The sequence below is a fragment of the Callorhinchus milii genome, unplaced genomic scaffold (genome assembly GCF_018977255.1).
Source record: "Callorhinchus milii isolate IMCB2004 unplaced genomic scaffold, IMCB_Cmil_1.0 Scaffold5, whole genome shotgun sequence".
Taxonomy (NCBI): Eukaryota; Metazoa; Chordata; class Chondrichthyes; order Chimaeriformes; family Callorhinchidae; genus Callorhinchus; species Callorhinchus milii.
Genome location: NW_024704746.1, coordinates 15,268,088 through 15,287,179, shown reverse-complemented (window position 1 = coordinate 15,287,179; position 19,092 = coordinate 15,268,088). Strand labels below are relative to the sequence as shown.

The 19,092-nt window shown below is 38.7% G+C and overlaps 1 protein-coding gene across 1 annotated transcript in view; it reads right to left on the bottom strand.

Moving 5' to 3' along the window:
* Positions 1 to 398: 398 nt before the first annotated feature.
* ak5 (adenylate kinase 5) overlaps positions 399 to 19,092 on the bottom strand; it is a 35,462-nt gene continuing 16,768 nt past the window's right edge. Inside the window, exons 8-14 of the mRNA XM_007887262.2 lie at positions 16,812 to 16,888; positions 10,132 to 10,174; positions 9,357 to 9,392; positions 6,219 to 6,382; positions 5,760 to 5,873; positions 3,095 to 3,286; positions 399 to 2,252 (exon numbers count right to left, since the gene is read on the bottom strand). Coding sequence (XP_007885453.2) covers positions 2,184 to 2,252; positions 3,095 to 3,286; positions 5,760 to 5,873; positions 6,219 to 6,382; positions 9,357 to 9,392; positions 10,132 to 10,174; positions 16,812 to 16,888 — 695 coding nt within the window. The 3' untranslated portion in view covers positions 399 to 2,183. The remainder of the gene's footprint in view (positions 2,253 to 3,094; positions 3,287 to 5,759; positions 5,874 to 6,218; positions 6,383 to 9,356; positions 9,393 to 10,131; positions 10,175 to 16,811; positions 16,889 to 19,092) is intronic.

The window sequence follows — 19,092 nt, the reverse complement described above, 5'->3', positions numbered from 1 at the left end:
TTATGACCTGGAATTTTCACAGTAGCAAAGAGCTGTTAAACAGTAGTTTAAAAGCGTAGAATTGGATACAGACTGATAAAAGCTTAAATGTGAATCAACAGCACTTTGCAACTAATATCAACAACTACACTTTGCAACAAATATCTTTATGGGTTGAAACAAGTTCACTTTTCAAAGTGATCCATACTTATCTTTTGAACAGTACCAAAATATGAATGACAAAATACACATATTTTGCTGCTAACATCTCTATAACATATCTTACTAGATTTTGTACAATGAATCCCTTACAATTAGCTTGATAAATTCACAGAGCCAAATAACATGTCTATTCACAGAATTTAAAACAATATTTTGCTAAAATGGTATATGATTGAAAAGCATTAAAGTATTGACATTTATTAGTCAAAGTAATCAATCATTTCTAATTTGCAAATCAGTTTTTGCAATCTTCTGTCTTATCTCCGCAACAATAGTTGAATTGGAAAACATTACTTCAGTTGTGCCGCTTTTATAGTGAAATTGAATTATAGAATGAATAAATCACATATTGGTAAATATAGCATTTGTTCAGTATAAAAGCAGCTGCAAAATAATGTCCCAAGAAAAGCTTCCTCAAACGTTCCCCTTTTAATCTGTTGACCTGAAGCATGTCACTCTCTTGCATGTTTTCAAGGATCCCAGCAATAACTTAAGCAACTGACCAAGTTTTCATGTGTGAGCAGACTTATTTACTGCATGCAGAGGATGATATTGAAAAAGTATCACATTCAAGACTGATGCTTTCATCATCCAATATCTTCCCAAACCCATTTCTCAGACATCATTAGATGGCAACTAGTCGCTGGAACCCGAGTTGTTTTGCCCTTCCCTTGCTAATTATAACACCAAAATTGCTGTAACATTTTAAAAAAGTATATCACATCCAGTCAGAGATAATGAAAATAACTGATGCCAATTGCATTGTACATGTGATCAAAAGCATTGGCACAGAAGCAACCCCAGTCCCATTTGACTGCCTCATGAAACATTCATTTTGCTTGACCAGAAAATAAATAAGTCAAATAAATTGTTCGGCATCAACATGAGGAATTGATCATGCTTTTGGTAATTCAGGGTGAATAATGCAATGGCAGGAAAAAGTAGAACAATATTTCAGCCTAGTTTTTTTTATACATTTATAATTTCCAAGCCATAGCAGAACAGTTTAAATATGCCAACTAAATGTATGTTTTATACGGGAGCATGGCATCTTCATGATCCAACGTGATGTACAGAGAGTAGAATGTGAGTTTGCAATGAATGATTGCCCATTTGGGAATTTTTCCTTTTCGTCACTGGTGTGCCAAGCAGAGGCTTGACACTTCCCAAAGGGAGAAAAAAAATACGAGAATGAGTCAACCATCATTTCTAGTGGTGAGTTACAAAGCCGATTTATTTTTGGTGCCCTGAGAGTGTATCCTGCAACTTCTCAGCTGGGTTAATGATGCATGAGAAAATACAAGATACCTTTTCTTCACTCTTTCTCTGCAGGTTAATGTATTCTAATTCAAGGGTATCTTGTTAGAGATGCACAATATTTCCATATGTTTCACAAAAATGTTTTCCTTTGCTTAGCTAGAAGCTTATTTTGGAGTTTGCTTTTTGAATTAAATGATCAGGAGACCTTTGCAATCGAGCACTGAACTTATCAGTCCTCCTATTTTACAACTGTATTCATTATTGTCTTGACTTTCTCAGACACTTGAATAAATCAAAGTATTTCAGGATATTGTGTGCCTGACACATTCAAAGCCTTCCGAAATTTTAACTCAATTGATCTATGTATCTTTGTACAAAACTTTGTTTTAAATAACAGATATTTTAAAAGCTACTTACATATAAACTCAAATTGAGAAAGAAACATACCATACATAATGCCTAAAATTACAATCTTCTGCAGTATTGCAATATTGCTTTGAATGGGTAACATTGCAACAATGACCTTTTGCGTAAATGATCACTAATTGATTTACATTTAAACACAAAGTATAGTACAATTAAGTGCTTACAATGCATATTCATTTTCATGATCTGGCAACTTGGTGCAACATCTACACAAATTGTTTTGGGCTTGGCTGCAACCTATGAACTTTCAAAAGCAGTTCATCCAAAAATGTCCTAATTGCTGTGGTTTTGTTGCTTCATTGAACGGAATCGATGACCTCACAGATCTGAAGAAAAACTGCATCAGGGTTCTCCTCTGCATTTATCTGTTAAAAACAAAGAGGGAAATCTGATTCACGGTGTGCACTATGTAAGCATTCTGTATGCATACCTCCAGCAATCTGCCAAATGCATGTGTATTTCTCTCCCTGAAGACTTTTGGGACCATCTTTTTTCAAAGCAGTATTCTGATGACCATTTTTGTGTCATTGTACAATGCTGCAACTGACACAGTGGGCTCTCTATTGCACCCGTCTCTCTAGCTGACTGGCAGACAGCATAGAGGAAAGATGGATTATGGTTTTCCTACTTCAAAACCTTGTAGAATGTACTGTTATATGGGTGTATAAAGCAATGTTTACAGAGGGGATTAGATTCTAGTTACAAATGTAAATTAAAACCAGAAAAATCCAAAAAAGGTTGACCACCACTAGTTTACACTTTGTCACTCAAAGAACTTTAATTCAGAGAAGAAGACCATTCGGCTCAACGTGTCAGCTGCCTTTTTCGAAGAGCAATCTGTTTATTCCCCTTTACCTGCCATTTCCCCATACCCTTTCAAAATATGTTTCAGATAAGTATTTCCCTCTTGAAAACTATTATGAATCCTACCTCAACCACCAGTCCCTATAAGGCATTCCGCATCCACAAACCTTTGTGTAAAAATAAATTCCTAATCTCTCCCACAATAGCTTCTTTGGTAACTTAAACTGTTGTCCCCAAGTCACCAACTCACTGATCAATGGGAAAACAATCCTAATTTTAAATGCCGAATAAGATGTATACAATGAAATATAGATTGATTTATGCTTTCAAGTTTAGTAGTTCACATCTCCCCGGGTTCTATTTAGGTGACTCAACAGAAATTGTTAAACATAAGATGTTTTACCTTATATATAAGTTGTTTTCCTTTGTAGTGTTCTATAATAGGTGCTGTAACCTTGTAGTAGGTTTCAATATGTTTCATAATTGTTTCACCACTATCATCAACACAGCCACTTGTTTGATTTTGTTTGAAAAGTCGTGTTTTCATTGTGTCAGCAGAACAGTTCATAAAAAGCACCATGCTTGGCTTTGCTATCTGAAAGAGATGAGCAAGAAAGGTAATTTTAATTCATACCAGAGGGATAGATGAAATACTTGAATGAAAGTTATAGAGTTACCATATAAACACGTTTGATAATCAGTCAGTGCTATTTCAGCATAATTTACAATAACTGTTCCCTTGTGCAGGAAAATAGTCATAGCACAACACAACTGTGTCCCAAATGTGCAATTGTGATGAGTAATCGGTACAACCTTGAACTCCAAACAGGGTTGGATGTGGTGCATCAAACTCAGTTTGTTGCACAGTTATCCAATTTAATGCATCTCTGGAGATTCATTTGTCAGCCTTTGTATGAAAATTGCTGAATTAAAAATGTTATTACAAGGTATTAAAAATACTCAATTTTGCCCTTGGGTTATAACCATACATTACACAATTTAATCTACACCTTTTTTGTGGGGGGTGCGGTACAGACAGCTTTCAGTTTTGCAATTAAAAGGTTGTGGGTTCAAGCCCCAAGTCAGGACTTGGAATCACATAGTCTAAGAAGACACTCCAATGCAATGCTGGGGATAATAATAATAATAATAATATTAATAATCCTTGCATTTGATATAGCGCTTTTCACGTGGGGAGGACGTCCCAAAGCGCTTCACAGAACACACTGTAAAGTGAATTGACTGTATATTTGTGGGCGAACGCGGCAGCCAATTGCGCACAGCAATGTCCCACAAACAGTCGTAGATTGAAAATGACCAATTTATTATTGTTTTTGGTTTTTGGAGGGATTATTATTAGGTGTGTGAAGTAAGGAAACTTGCCCAAGGTTTCGCCCTGCCTGGAATTGAACTCAGGTCTCTCGCTTGCAAAGCGAGTGCTCTAACCACTGAGCCACAGTTGAGGATGTGTTGCATTATCGGAGGTGGGGTCCTTTGGACGAGACGTTAAACTGAGAACCTGTCTGCCTGTTCAAGTGGATGTTAAAGATCCCATGGCACTATTCGAAAAGAAAAGTGAGTTTTTCCCAGTGTCCTGGCCAACAATCCTCCAAATAAAATTGGTCACTCATGCCATGGCTGTTTGTGGGACATTGTTGTGTACAACTGCTGCCCACAAAATACATAGTCAATCCACTTTACGGTATATTCTGTCAAGCATTTTGAGACATCTCAATGACATAATGAGGTACCATCTCCAATGCAAGGATTATTATTATATAGGTATGAATTTAAAAATGATAGATCTCAGGGGCTGGATGAGCGCAAACTTCCTTCAGCTGAACTTTGACAAGACAGAAGCCATACTCTTTGGCTCTCGTCAATGTCTAAAATCTTACGGTTCTCACCTCCTCCACCTGCCCGACCTCCCCCTAAAAATCTCTGAACCCGTACGCAACCTAAGCGTCAGGTTCGACCCTCAATTATCTTTCCTCCAGTATTCTATTTCAAAGTCATGGAATAATATAGAGAGGGACACTAATAGTCTATGAAGATTAGATGAATCTGTGGAGTCCTGAAGCTCAGTGGTTAGAGCACACGCCTTGCAAGCGAGACACCAGCACCACTTTTTTCCACCTCCGACGCATCGCCCATTTCCGCTAATACCTTTCCCCAAAGCCGCCGAAACCCTTGGTCCGTGCCTTTGTCACCTTTCGGCTGGATTACTCTAATGCCCTCCTCGCCGGTCTCCCATCCACTACCATCCATAAAATCCAAATCATTCAAAACTCTGCTGCCTGCATTCTCACCCGCACCAAACTCCGCTTCCCGATCACCCCAGTTCTTGCCAGACTGCACTGGCTGCCTATCCCAGAGAGGATCGATTTCAAGATCCTCCCCATGTATTCAAGTCCCTGCACTCCTCTGCACCCCCCGATCTCTTTGACATACTCTCCTCAAAACAGTACCCGTTGCCTTCGTTACTCCGAGTCTGGCCTCCTCCTCGTCCCCCGAGTCCTCCGCTCCACCCTCGGTGGCCTTCAGCCACTATGCCCCGAGGTCTGGAACTCGCTTCCTCATTCCCTTCACCTCACTCCCTCCCTTTCCATTTTCAGGTCTCTGCTGAAGACCTTTTTTTCGACCGCGCCTTTGGTCACCTTCCCCCCCACTCCCCCTGGCTCGGTCCCGGGATCCATTACTGTAAAGCGCTCTGAGATGCCGTCCAGTGTGGAGGGCGCAATATAAATCCAAGTTGTTGTTGATAGTAAACAATAGTATTTCTATGTAAATGTGCATAGATTTTCTTGACCTATAGGACACTTGTTGTATCTGTCCATTTCTCGAATGTCAATGTAATATGCCAAATTGAAAATCTCCAGCCATGATTTTTTCCATAGATATATAAAATATAGTACATTTGCTATGGGGTTATGTAGTGCCTTATCTTTTCACGTTTCGCCAACAAATATGCAGTCAATTCACTTTACAGTATATTCTGTGAAGCGCTTTGAGACATCTAGAAGACTTGAAAAGCGCTATATCAAATGCAAAGATTATTGTCTACTTACTTCCTTCTCAAATTCTTCTCCTTGTCTCACATCCCGAGGATAGCCATCAATTAGAAAGCCTTCAGTGTTCGTGCTGCAAATCATGGCATCTTTCAGCATCTCCAGGACAAATTCCTTGGGGAAGTCAGAATTAAACATGCTTTTAAATGAACATTGATGTGATTGTGTGTTCTGCAACTATTCATGCATTTGTTGGTGTGTCTATAAACCCTGGATCTGGAGTAGTAATAATAATCCTTGCATTTGATATAGCCCTTTCAGTTCGTCGCGATGTCTCAAAGCGCTTCACTGGATATACTGTAAAGAACTTGAGGGAATACGACTGTCTTATATAAAACGTTTTAAATTTAAATTTGAACGAAGATTGTGTTGCTACAAAATAATTTGTAAAGTCTGTTTGATAAAGTTGGTATGTATCATAATGAAGTCTTTTGATCCAGAAAGTCCAAGTTTGCTTACCATCGGCACTAACTCTCTACGTTCCACGAGTCTTTTGATCTGGTTACTTCTTTCTGACCCTAGCATAAGCTCATTTCGTAAGATGTCTCCAGTGGATAGGTGGGTGAAACCATACTTCGCTGCTATCCTCTCGCACTGAGTTCTTTTTCCAGAGCCTGGACCGCCTTAAACAAAAAACATTTCAAGTTATTAACAAAGACATAGTGGTGCTTTATACTTTACTCCTGGTCCTTGCAATATGATTGGTTCGACCTTAGTACAAGGAATACTGAAAAGCTGCACTTAGACAAAAATCTTTAAGCCTGGAAATAAATCGATCCATATTTATAATACCTGTATATTAATTTTCACAAGTGTATTTTTATGTATGTTTCTTTATCAGTGGTAGAATTATTAACATAACTGCAGTAATATGTAAAGGCTATAGAAAATATTTTAGCAGATCACAAAAACAATTACAAAATAAATAATAAGACAATTTCATCTGGAGCAAGGGAATAACATAGCTTTTCAATGTAATGAAGCCTGGAATTGAGGTGGTGTTGTCGACAGAATATTTACAGCAGTCTCATCTAGTAATAGTTTTCAGGTACTGAGCAAATCTAAGTTTATATATCCGATTTCACTTGTTTAATCTTGCAGCACCAGGAAGGTGACAAAGAATGGAGGGAAATGTGTAAAAGTAGCAGAATAATTCTAAGATAATTGAATTAATTACTTAAATGATGCAGATTTATCATGATCTACAAATGAAATGTTTCAAGGATGATCAATGTAGGACACCAAATCAACCATGATAGAACATGCAGTTTTAAATATTAATAACCATTGTTAAATCTCCAATAAGATTGATTTTGATAAAATGTTGCCGCTTGAATACAAATAAGCCTATAATACAGGCCACTGAATTTATATTCATCTCAAATCTAGGTCTTGCTGCGGAACATGCTGAACAAAGAAGCACAGGGGGGATGGGGTGAGGGGGAATCACTGAGAGAAAGCAAACCGTAGCTCTTTCTTCCCCCCCACTTTGTGCTAAATGATAGTTTTGTATCACAGCAGCTGAAATCCAGTATCACTTTACAGCACTTATCTTCTGGAGGAATCTTTCTGAGATTTATTTTGCACATCAGGGAGTTGCACACAAAATGTTTGCTTCCAGTCTGCCACTAACCAGCAGGTCTGGTTAGAATAATGCAGCAGAGATTGATTTTGAAGCAGAGTACGACTCTGGAATATTCTTATAATAAATTAAGAAATGCATTAACAAAGTATTCAGATCCCAGATCAGAAATTCATGACATATGCAATGATCAACATAGTGCTTAAAGAGTGCATTTCAAGGCTGCCTTGGATTGAAATGTCAAATTGTAAGAGCAACTATGAGCCGTTTACTGAAATTTGAAATGCATTTTAAAAAAATTCAGTAAGAGATATTGTCTCTTAAAGGGATTTCCCTTGCATACTTTTCTATCTGGAGTAGCAAACATCCGCAAACAAACTAAGGAAATGGTCTGCTTCTGCATAGTCATGTCACTGAATGCATATAGCAAGATAATAGCTGATAGTGACCTTTTGCTTGCTATTTACTGCTGCCATTTAGCTCAATGGCCTAATTTTTGAGACTTCATCAACTTTGGATCCACTGGCTGTGACTTTGCATACAATACAAATTCAGTTTGCGAACATCACAAATTATATCCCAATGTAATGTTTAAAAATTCCATGTGTATGTTTTGTCATTTAGTGATGGCTCTGCCAATGATAACTCGCATCATCGTTTGATACACAATTAAACTTTAGAATTAGAGACGCCACATTTAAAAGGTGGCATGTTACTCAAATATATTGATTATTGCTCCAGTTGTCCTTGATAATATTGAGACACACTTGGATTAGAACTAAATTGCTTTAGAATACAAACGAGAACACACATCAACAAAATCAATGCAAAGACCGGTTACTGTGTATGTGTGCAGTAATTTTATTCATCAAGTCTATTAACCAAGTGGCTGCAGGTAGTAATTTGAATCATTAAAGCTGAAGGATACAGTCCAGGATATAAAGTGACAAAATGATGGATGAATACTGCTTACTCTCTTCCACTAATATTCTGTGGCGATCACCCTGCTGTGTCACTGATACAACTTCTATCGAAGCAAAGCTCTCAACCTCATGCTTCTGATTAAATAGAGGGACCATGTTTATATTTTGGATCATGGCATTAAACTATATTTGCATGTTTTAGCAACTTATTATAAATAATATTCTTTGAATTTGATAGAGCATTTCATACTATTAGCGTGCTTCAGAGAGTTTTTCTGTCAAGTGCAGTGACTGTATTTACAGGTGAATGTGTCAGCCAATTTATGCAGTGCATGGCTCATGGCTATGATTGAGGTAAATAGACATTTTTTTTTATTTGTCAGGAAACTGTGAAAGACTCCCTTCTCTGTCTGATTCCTGTCATAGCATCTTTAACATCCACCGAACAAGCAGATGGGATGTTGATTTAAAGGACTGCACCTGTGATAACGCTTCCCAATCAGTTCTTCTAGTTTCATTCTGTGTCTACCACTTTTTTAAAAAAAATTAGGCAATCATCTAGTTGGGGGGTTAATACGGGTAAATCTAATTATTCACTGATGATGGAATGTAAAACAGTTGGCATGTTAGCAATCAGTTAAGAGCCAGATAATGCAAGTTACAGGATTGGTACTGATCAAGGGCTAAGTCAGTTTTGTAAATTTCATTTTGATCGAGCATATCAACTGACTATTTGGGCACAATTGACATGATGGTAAAGAACCCAGATATTTGGGGCTCAAATTGTTGCTGTCAAAATGTGTGCATTATTTTTTAATAATGAGCATTTAAAGGACAGAAAGGAGAAGCTAATGACATTTTTATCTGCTCACTCTTTTTTACAAAAAATTGCTGGTGGCAGTGAGACTGATTTTTCGAGGATATGTGACCAGCTGGTGCTCCAGCAACCCTGAACCTGCTTGGCTGCTAATTTAAGGTTAGACTTTGACATTCCATGACTGTTATTTCCTGCAAGTCATGCATTTGAGAATAATTTGAAATTGTGGTCAGATTTTTTTTAATAAGGTTTCTTCACTATAATATACTGCTTACCAACAATGAAGATAATCTTGGCTTTCTTCACATTTTCTACAAAAAAAGCAGAAATTTGAAAATGGTTAGGAAGTACATTACAGAAGTCTTATATTGAATTGGTTAATTACTTCTGCTTCTGTGGCCAGGAAAAGTGGTGAGCAGTTGTTGAAATAAGGAGTGATGCAGAGTTTGTTAAAGATTTCTTTCCAGTTTGCAATCTTACTGCAATCTTATCTGGTTTGAATACAGTCATGTAGATACCAGTGCACATTAAATCAGGGAGGAACCAGCATTTCTGTATATTTGGTATCCTTCTTTGAACATTTTACGCCACAACACAAAACTACTCTCACATTTTGACTAAGTTAGATTTTCTTCAAACGCAAACTAAATTAAGAGCATTACATTGACAGAGAGGTGATCCTGGAGGACCATACTTTAGAAAGCTGCATTTTTGTAGCATTCTGATTCAGGATGCATTAGTCATTTTATCCCATTCATGTAAATTCTCAATGTATAACCATTTGGTCACAAAGTATAATGAGTTGCCATCTGCTGTTAATATTTGCCAAGTTTATACCACCATGAAGCTGGGTTGAAACCATTTGTCAAGAACTGTGCACTTCAAAATGAACTCACAGTGGCAAGATTTGTGACAGTTCAAAGGCAGAAGAGATGGTACCTGAATCTATTGTAGCATTTCAAATTTCATACCGTTGCAATTTAAGTTCTTTCTTCAATTCAAAGAGAGGATTAAAAACTCCCTGGAAGAATGCAGAACCTATATACTAACCTTCTATGTTGGCATCTTCAGACTCTGAAGACTGGTTATCCATCTGTCAGATACAAAAGGAAGAATACTGATGTGTAAAGTATTTTAGTGCCAGTAGTGCAAATTCAATCCTGTTTGAGGTAACTATTACAGGAAGTCCAATTCTGAGCATCAGGCAAGAAAAAAATCAAATGAATTTGCAAGCTAGATCTACTGAGTAAATATAAGAGCTGCTTGTTTAAATTCATTTCCCCTATTGTCAACTTTCCAAGACTGAGGTCGATAGATTTTTGTCAGGTAAGGGTATCAAAGGATATGGAGCAAAGGCGAGTAAATAGAGTTGAGGTACAGATCAGCCATGATCTAGTAGAATAGCAGAACAGCCTCAAAGGGTTGAATGGCCTACTCCTTTTTCTATGTGTGAGACAAAATTATAATAGAGAAATTAGGAACAAATGTGCTCACAATTGATTTTAGAAGAGACCTTTCCTTCCTTCAGTACAGGACACCACAGATCAGTTTTAAAACCTTAAAATACTTATTTTAATAACATGAAGCCATTGGGAGCTTCTAACCCTTTAGAAGTAGTGCTCTGAATTCCCTGTAAATAATAATAATAATCCTTGCATTTGATATAGTGCCTTATTATGTCTTCATAGGATATACTGTAAAATGTAGTGACTGCGTATTTTGTGCATGACACGTGTCAGCCAATTGCACACAGCAGTGTCCCACGAACACACAATAAATGCTGGTGTGTATCAAAGTAGAACTAAGACAAGAGCACAGATTATTGAAAAACAATTTTTACGGCATCTCCAAGGGGAGCGAGCAGTGCTGTAGATCAGGACAAATTGCTATTTTGATCCATGAGCTTGATTTTACTCCAGCCAGGCCTGAGAGTTTGCCACTCTCCTCTGCACATAAAGGCCTTCAAAATGAGTCTTGGCAATCTCAAACTATTTCCTACTAGGCATGATCCTTAATTGATCAGCTAATTAATAGCATTAATTGCCTATCTCATTCAGAAACTGTGCAAGGTGTAGGATAACAAATTAAATGTTTTAGTGTTATTTTGTAGCAGATGATTAGACATCTATATTAGGGACGATGTAGAAGAACATATGCAAAGTCTCACCTTGGAGTTCTGGTCATTTGAAACTGAGTATCAAAGGATATAAATGGTTGGATAATAAATGCAGTAGTGATAGAAATGAGTAAGCATTAGCTCCACAATGTAAATAAATGTCTAATCAAGCGTTTAAAGAATTGCAAATCACCTTATTATACTGGGTCCGTCAATGCATAGGTACTACAATAGAAGGAAATTTCAAAGAAAAAAAGATCCGTATTCGTTCTAAAAGGGACATTGTTCTTTTTTTAAAATAATTTGAATACCGTACAAGTCTTTGAAAGACCCTGGAAGAAACTACAGAAAAGAGAAGAAAGCAGGATAATAAGAGAAGTCATTTTCCACCCACACATACAAATTCTAAAACTTTATAAAACTTTTATCTTTCCACAATAAAAGGCTGACTGAATCAGAGCTCTGAATTGACGATTCTTACACTGCAGTGATTCTCATATTTGCTGAATGACATTAAAAGATAATTTTATACATATATAATATATATAATATGTAATGGGTGTATATGTGTACACATTATATAGGTATATATATTATGTATGTATATTTAATTAAAAAGAACTATTAAAAACAAAATTCACATTGGTACTGATGTTTTTTGGAAAGTAGATATTTTGGTTAATTTAGGATTTACATTTTTCTTTTGCTGGGTGTCAGGAATGCTGGATATGAGCAGTTGTGCAATGGGGAGGAAAGGCGAAGGCACTTGGTTTGAATTGCAGAAGGTCAGCAGTCTTAACAAGTAGTTGGGGGTGGGGAGCAGACGATTTCTCTATTTCTCTCTAATCAGATCTATTTGTGGCATTGGGAGTTTCCAGGTCACTTACCACTGTTGGAAATCAGGTTAATTTGTTCTACAAAAGCTTCTGAATAGTTTGTCTGAAGTTCATTTCATCCCCCCCTACACCGTCATAACTGTGGAAAGGGATGAGAACACAGCACTGCTCCCCACTCAGTATGATGGACTGCTTCTGAGTTCCAGCTTCAGTAAGATTTGAAACACTGCACTAAGTACTTAAACAAGAAGAATTCATTTGCTCCAGATACTTCTCCAGGCATATCCATCAAACAGACATCGTAAAATGTAATAGAGAATGTGTCTGATGAGAACAGAAATCAATAATGCTCTAAAAACAGGTCAAGTGTTTCTATGGTATTGCCTCTGAACTGATAACGTGAAAATGTAAACTCAACTTGAATGCTGTTGCAGAAATGATGAACACCACTAAGAAATCAAACAATTTACACCATATAGCACCTTTCATTGTTAGCAGAACATCTCAAAGTATTTGACAATTGCAGGTGGGAGCCGAAGTGGAAGGGGAATGGAAAGCTGACCGAAATCACAGTCAAGGAAGTATGTTTTGAGGGAGGCCGTGATTGAGTGACTCTGGGATAGAACTTCAGAGAGGGGGGGCAGAATGGCTGAAAGCATATGTAACAGTATCCGACTGGCCATCAGAAATTTAATGGATTTGACGGACAAACTTCCCTGATTGATGACATTGACAAAATGTTCTCCCTCAACCCTTAAATTCTGATTCAAATTCTGCTGAACAGGCTCTGAGTGCTATATTGAGTGCACAGGAACAAAACAATTTTTGAAGTCAATCAAAGGTAACAATACTATGAACAGCTGGTTACATTTTCTTATTGATTCAGACTATCATTTGGAGGATGAGTAATCTGACATAACTAAGACTGGACCAGAGCAAATCAATAGATGTGATTTAAGCTTCTAGGCTCAGTTGAGTATTACAGGTTACCTAAGCTCGTAAAAAGATTAATGGGTCAAACTCTGTCTCAGACTTTATATTTTTTACAGAGGTGGTAGAAATTAACACATTTTTTTATTGTATTATCTATGGATATAATGGGACAACCCACTGGAAATATTTGTGCTGTGAGCACTGTGATCGCATTGATATAATTAAAATATTTCTGCTTTACACAGTTGCTGTATTCTAAAGCCATTACATAATGTAAAACTTTCTTTTCGACCGTGCCTTTGGTCACCTTCCTCCCCCTCCCCCTGGGTCGGTCCTGGGATCCGTTACTGTAAAGCGCTCTGAGACGCTGTCCGATGTGGAGGGCGCTGTATAAATCCAAGTTGTTGCTGTTGTTGTTAAATTGGAAAACCTGGCCAATGAGGCTGTATCATTGTAGCCTACAAGGCCATTCATGGCCTTGCTCCCTCCTACCTCTCCGACCTACTATCCCCCTACCTACCTGCCCATACCCTCCGTTCCTCTGGCTCCGGTCTGCTCCACATCCCCCGCCCCAACCGCCCTACCATCGGTGGCCGGGCCTTCAGCCTCTCAGCCCCGAGGCTCTGGAACTCTATCCCCCAGTGCCTTCGCCGCCTCCTCCCTTTCCTCCATCAAGGCTGGTCTCAAGACCTTTCTCTTTGACCGTGCCTTCAGCTCCCCTCTCGACTCTCTACCCCCTCCTCGCTCCCTCCCTTCCCTCCCCTCATCCTGACCATTTCCCCCTTGCTCGGGTCCTGACCCAACTATACAGTGCCTTGGGATGTCCTCACGACGTGAAAGGCGCTCTATAAATGGAATCTTGTTGTTGTTGTTGTATCAGAGAGTGCAGTATTCATTATCTCAGTGGAAATCCCCACCAGGTGAAAAACAGCAGCCAAACAAAATCAAGCCACCAAGCTCGACTCATATTTTGCTTGCAATGATTGTGACTTTCAGTTCCCAAAAGTTATCCGTAGAAGTTTATAGCAGCGAAGAAGGACATTCGGCACATTGTGTTGGTGCTTGCTTTGACATTTTTGGACATCATGGTTTGCAGCCAAACTAAATTCACACGACACTACCAATGCCCAGCTCTCCGAGTCGCTATCCTGTGTGAAGGACGCTATATAAATGTGTTATTGTTGCTATTTAATAGAGGTATTAGATGGCTGCCTGAGCTTAGGCTCCGATTTACATTATACAACAACAAGATTACATTTGTATAGTGCCTTTCACGTCGGGAGGACGTCCCAAGGCGCTGGACAGTGTACAGCATTTCAGACCCGAGCTGTCGTCAGGGGAAAGAAGGGAGGGGAGGGGAAGGGGGGTGGCCGATGGCATGGTCGAAGAGGAGGGTCATGCTGCGGGACTTGAAGGAGGCTAAGGAGGGGGCGAGGCGAAGTGACTGGGGGATGGAATTCCAGAGGTTGGGAGAAGAGCGGCTGAAGGCTCTCCCGCCAATGGTGGGGCGGGTGACATGGAGCAGGCCAGAGCCGGCTGAGCGGAGGGAGCGGGCGGGTTGGTAGCGGGTTAAGAGGTCACAGAGCTAGGATGGGACGAGACCATGGAGGGCTTTGTATGTGAGGACCAGGATCTTGAAGTGGATCCTCTGAAGGATAGGGAGCCAATGGAGTAGGGTGAGAGTGGGGGAGATAGGGTCACAGAGTTTGGTGCGGGAGAGGACACGGGCTGAAGAGTTCTGGATTATCTGCAGCCTGTGGAGGGAGGAGATGGGAAGGCCGACAAGCAGGGCGTTTGCATAGTCGAGATTGGAGGTGATGAAGGCATGAACAAGAGTTTCAGCGCCTGAGGGGTGAGATAGTGGCAGAGTCAGGCGATGTTATGGAGGTGAGGGAAGGCAGAGCGGGTCATGGCTTAGATGGATACACTGCAAGAGAGGACCTCGTTTTCCCAACAAATGAATTTCTCCCCATATCCAGGTACTGCTCCTCTTAGTCAAAATACTTTCCTTAGCACAAGCTTAAAATTGTCGTCCTTTCCTCGATTAAGACTGGAATGTATGGATTGTTTCAAGTCATATTTAACAGTGATATGTTCTAAGCTCAGTCTTATTCAGCTAACAGATGGGGATTTAATTTTCCTGTATAGATATCAAATTATGCTCAGCATAGATGAGGAAGTAATATATAATACTACTTCAAGTTTAATTGGTGACATTGTTTGAATATACTAATTTATTTTTGTGGAGTCCTCACTCAGTGGTTAGAGACTCACCTTGCAAGCGAGATATCTAGGTTTGATTCCCGTCAGGGCAAAATCTTGGGCAAGTTTCCTTACTCCACATGCCTGATAATAATCATTCAAGAAAGAAAACCAATAATAATTGGTCACTCTATCCATGACTGTTTGTGGGACACTGCTGTGTGCAATTGGCTGCCACATTTCGCCCACAAAACATACAGTCAATTCACTTTACAGTATATTCTGTGAAGCGCTTTGAGACTTCTTGAAGACGTGAAAAGCCTTATATCAAATGCAAGGATTATTATTATTAAATCCTTTGCAAAGCTACATGTGTGTCAAACAACAAAATTAGACCCAGATGACAAGTCATTTCTTATTCTTTTGATTTGGATTTACAAGATAAGGCTTTGGCTTCCAGGAATTCACATTATGTAAATTCATCAAGTTGGCCACTCACATATGCCTGCATATTGCCCACAAATATACAGTCAATTCACTTTACAATATTCTGTAAAGTGCTTTGAGACATCTAGAAGATGTGAAAAGCGCTATATCAAATGCTAGTATTATTTTTATTATTGTAGCTGAGATGTGGGGGCATACCAGAATTCGAGTGCAACCAAGTAAAACCCAGAAATGTAGTAAAACTGGGCATTGTAGACTAAAATGAGTTTCAGTTTTGGACACAACTTCAACAGGTTAGTATATCACCCCACGAGCACCAGAATGTGGGTTCTCTTCCTTCCCCAAGCACTCCGAGATGCCATCCAGCATGAGGGCTGCTATATAAATGCAAGTTGTTGTTGTTGTGTACACGTGGTCATTTCCCCACATGATTGGAGAGTCGGAGATGGAGGAGACTCACAATATTAGCCAATGTACACTGTGTGCAAATGGCTACTGGAGACTGATTAAAAGCAGCACCGGCAGAAAGCTGGGAAAAAAAATTCAAAATCCGAAGCGGGTGCATGGAGAAGGGAGAAAATAATTTGATTGTAGTCACCATATTAATCAATTCTTTGTTGACTGGTGTCTGCAGTGGGTAGTCATACTGCTTTTGTTCAATCTCCTTCCAAAGAGGAGAATTTAGAAAGTTTGCGTGCATCACTGCCAGTTATTGTAATCAAAGCAATTCCTTATTTCATGGAATATTAAAGAGCAGATTATCATGATCCCAGACCCCAGCTGTGTGTTGTGTAAGAGCTGAACACTTGTACATATTTGCAAATCATGCTCCAGTCTAAATTAAACCATTGGTGGTGTCACTTTCACTTTCTGCTACCCTGCCAGATTTTTTTTAAAAACATCATGTCAGCTATGTATTGTGGTGGAATGTATATTAATTTAACCTCTTTATTGTGACACTGTATGGCTGCTTTGTTCAGAGTCTAAGCAAAGTAAATGTTTAATGAGTGAGTCTTATTAAATTAGAATCTTTTATCCTGGATTAACATAAGTGTTAAAGTAATGAACAATATGATCCAACCCTTCAAAATGAAGGCTATTGTCAATTAATTACATTTAACAAGATTCATGGAATATTGTGGAGAGGGACGCTAACATTCTATGAAGTTTAAGCAATAGAAATCGTATTGTATTACCTGATCTTCAGACTCTGACCCAATATCAACAGCATCTGTGGCATCTAAAAGCAGGCTGAGGTCAAGTTCACTGGGACCTGGCATGTGAGAGGAAGTAAGGTGTTAGAAAATTAAATTAAGCAGAGCAAAAAAAAATCTGTGTTGTGTACCAATCTTAAAGCAGCAGCAATCTGAAGAAAATTTTAAGAACTATAGGGTAAAAATCTGCAGTGCTCCTTGATACTTTCCTTGTTTTCATTGGTACCAGAACATTAAGCAAAATTTACAAATTTGTTTATTAATTAGACTTGGTGTAAAGTCTCCCTCACTCCCCTCTGCTTCGATCATGCTAATCTACACAACCAATTCTTCTGTTCAGCTGTTTGAAGCCCAATGTAGTAAAATGACAGGAAATCAACTTTAAAATCTGGTTTCTTGATGTAGGACATTGAAATGCTGGATCTAACAGAATACAAAGAGTATAAATATTGGTAGAAGAATTCAAAGTAGGAGCTTAACACCAACTTTATACAACTAACAACTGGGTTGTCCAAGAAGATCACAGTGTACAAGGGGGAGAAGGGAATAGAGGAATATGGGAAAGGGGATTGGGAGGAGTAGAGTATGTTAACTCTTGCATTTGAACAGCGCCTTATCTTGTCTTCAAGACGTCTCAAAGCTCTTCACAGAATATAGTGTAAAGTGAATTGACTGTATATTTTGTGGGCAAAACACTTGCACAGACTATTTGGATCAAGTGGCTTGTTTCCGTGCTGTAACATTCTACACAACCCTATTTTTAATTCCAGTATACAAGAAATGAACTAAGAAAATAAGCTCGGACAATTTTGGGGGGGATTAAATTGTTTTTCACTTTTTTATACTAGTTTGAGATGACATTCCCATTGAAGTTGAATAATTTTGATGTGGGAAGATGTATCTTTTGAAAAGAAAGCATCATTGAATTTCTATAGCTCTGACTGAAAGCTCTACTTTCATGAAATGTTCACAGTTCCATTTCACAACTGATGTCTTTTTAGAAAAAAAGACAAAAGAAAACTTTGTATTATACAAATCTTCTTACATCTTTTAAACATCAACAGCTTTCCTTACAGCGATTTACAATTGGATGTATAACACTTGACAAGCTTTGTGAAGAATGTTCTGAATTTTTAGTGAAACTGCCCCACACAATGATTTCAATCATTTCGTCAACGATTCTGAGACTCCTTTGTACTTTAACCTGTCCCTTGAATGTGCTGATTATGAAATTGGTGATTTGTGCAGAGGTATACAATGCCTATGATGTTTCCATTTCTATTTCAAAGTCATGGAATAATATAGAGAGGGACACTAATAGTCTATGAAGATTAGATGAATCTGTGGAGTCCTGAAGCTCAGTGGTTAGAGCACACGCCTTGCAAGCGAGACACCTGGGTTCAATTCCAGGCAGGACGAAACCTGGGGCGAGTTTCCTTACTCCACACGCCTAATAATAATCCCTCCAAAACAAAAGAAACAGTAATAAATTGGTCATTTTCAATCCATGACTGATTGTGGATACTGCTGTGCGCAATTGGCTGCTGCGTTTCGCCCACAAATATGCGGTCAATTCACTTTACAGCATATTCTGTGAAGCGCTTTGAGACATCTAGAAGACATGAAAAGCACTATATCAAAGGCAAGACTTATATTATTATGATAGAAATGGTATTGTATTTCAGAACAGGATATGAATCGGCAAAAAAAAGGTACAGCAGAATGTAATTAACTGATCTTCAGAATCTGACCTAATATTGGGGGTATCACCGTAGCAGAGCATTTGTAATCATTAAAAAGGATTGGAGCCAATGATCCCCAGTGCCCTGACACTGAATGTTCTGCTCCAATGTGCCACAACATAGAAACATTGTCCTTTGTATTTCAAAGAATGAACTCAAATCACTGGTGTTTACATCTGTACAGAAATCTATTCATCCTGATGAAGGTGGAAAAAGAAGGTTGAGAGACGATATGCTTGTGTTTTTTAAGATTCTAAAGGGACTGGATAACGTAGATCATGATAAGCTGTGTTATATTGCCCAGAACACTGGAACCAGAGAACATCGCCTGCAATTGAAGGGGGGGAAATTCAAAGCAGACCTGCTGAAACACTATTTGAGTGAGCGAGTTGTAAGTGGAACAGGCTCCCTTGGAAGATGGTGTGATCAGAAAATGTTGATTCTTTCAAAAGCAAATTAAATAAATTTCTTTTAGGAAATATATAGTTTGGGACATGACGTGTGCATGCAACTACCAGGTT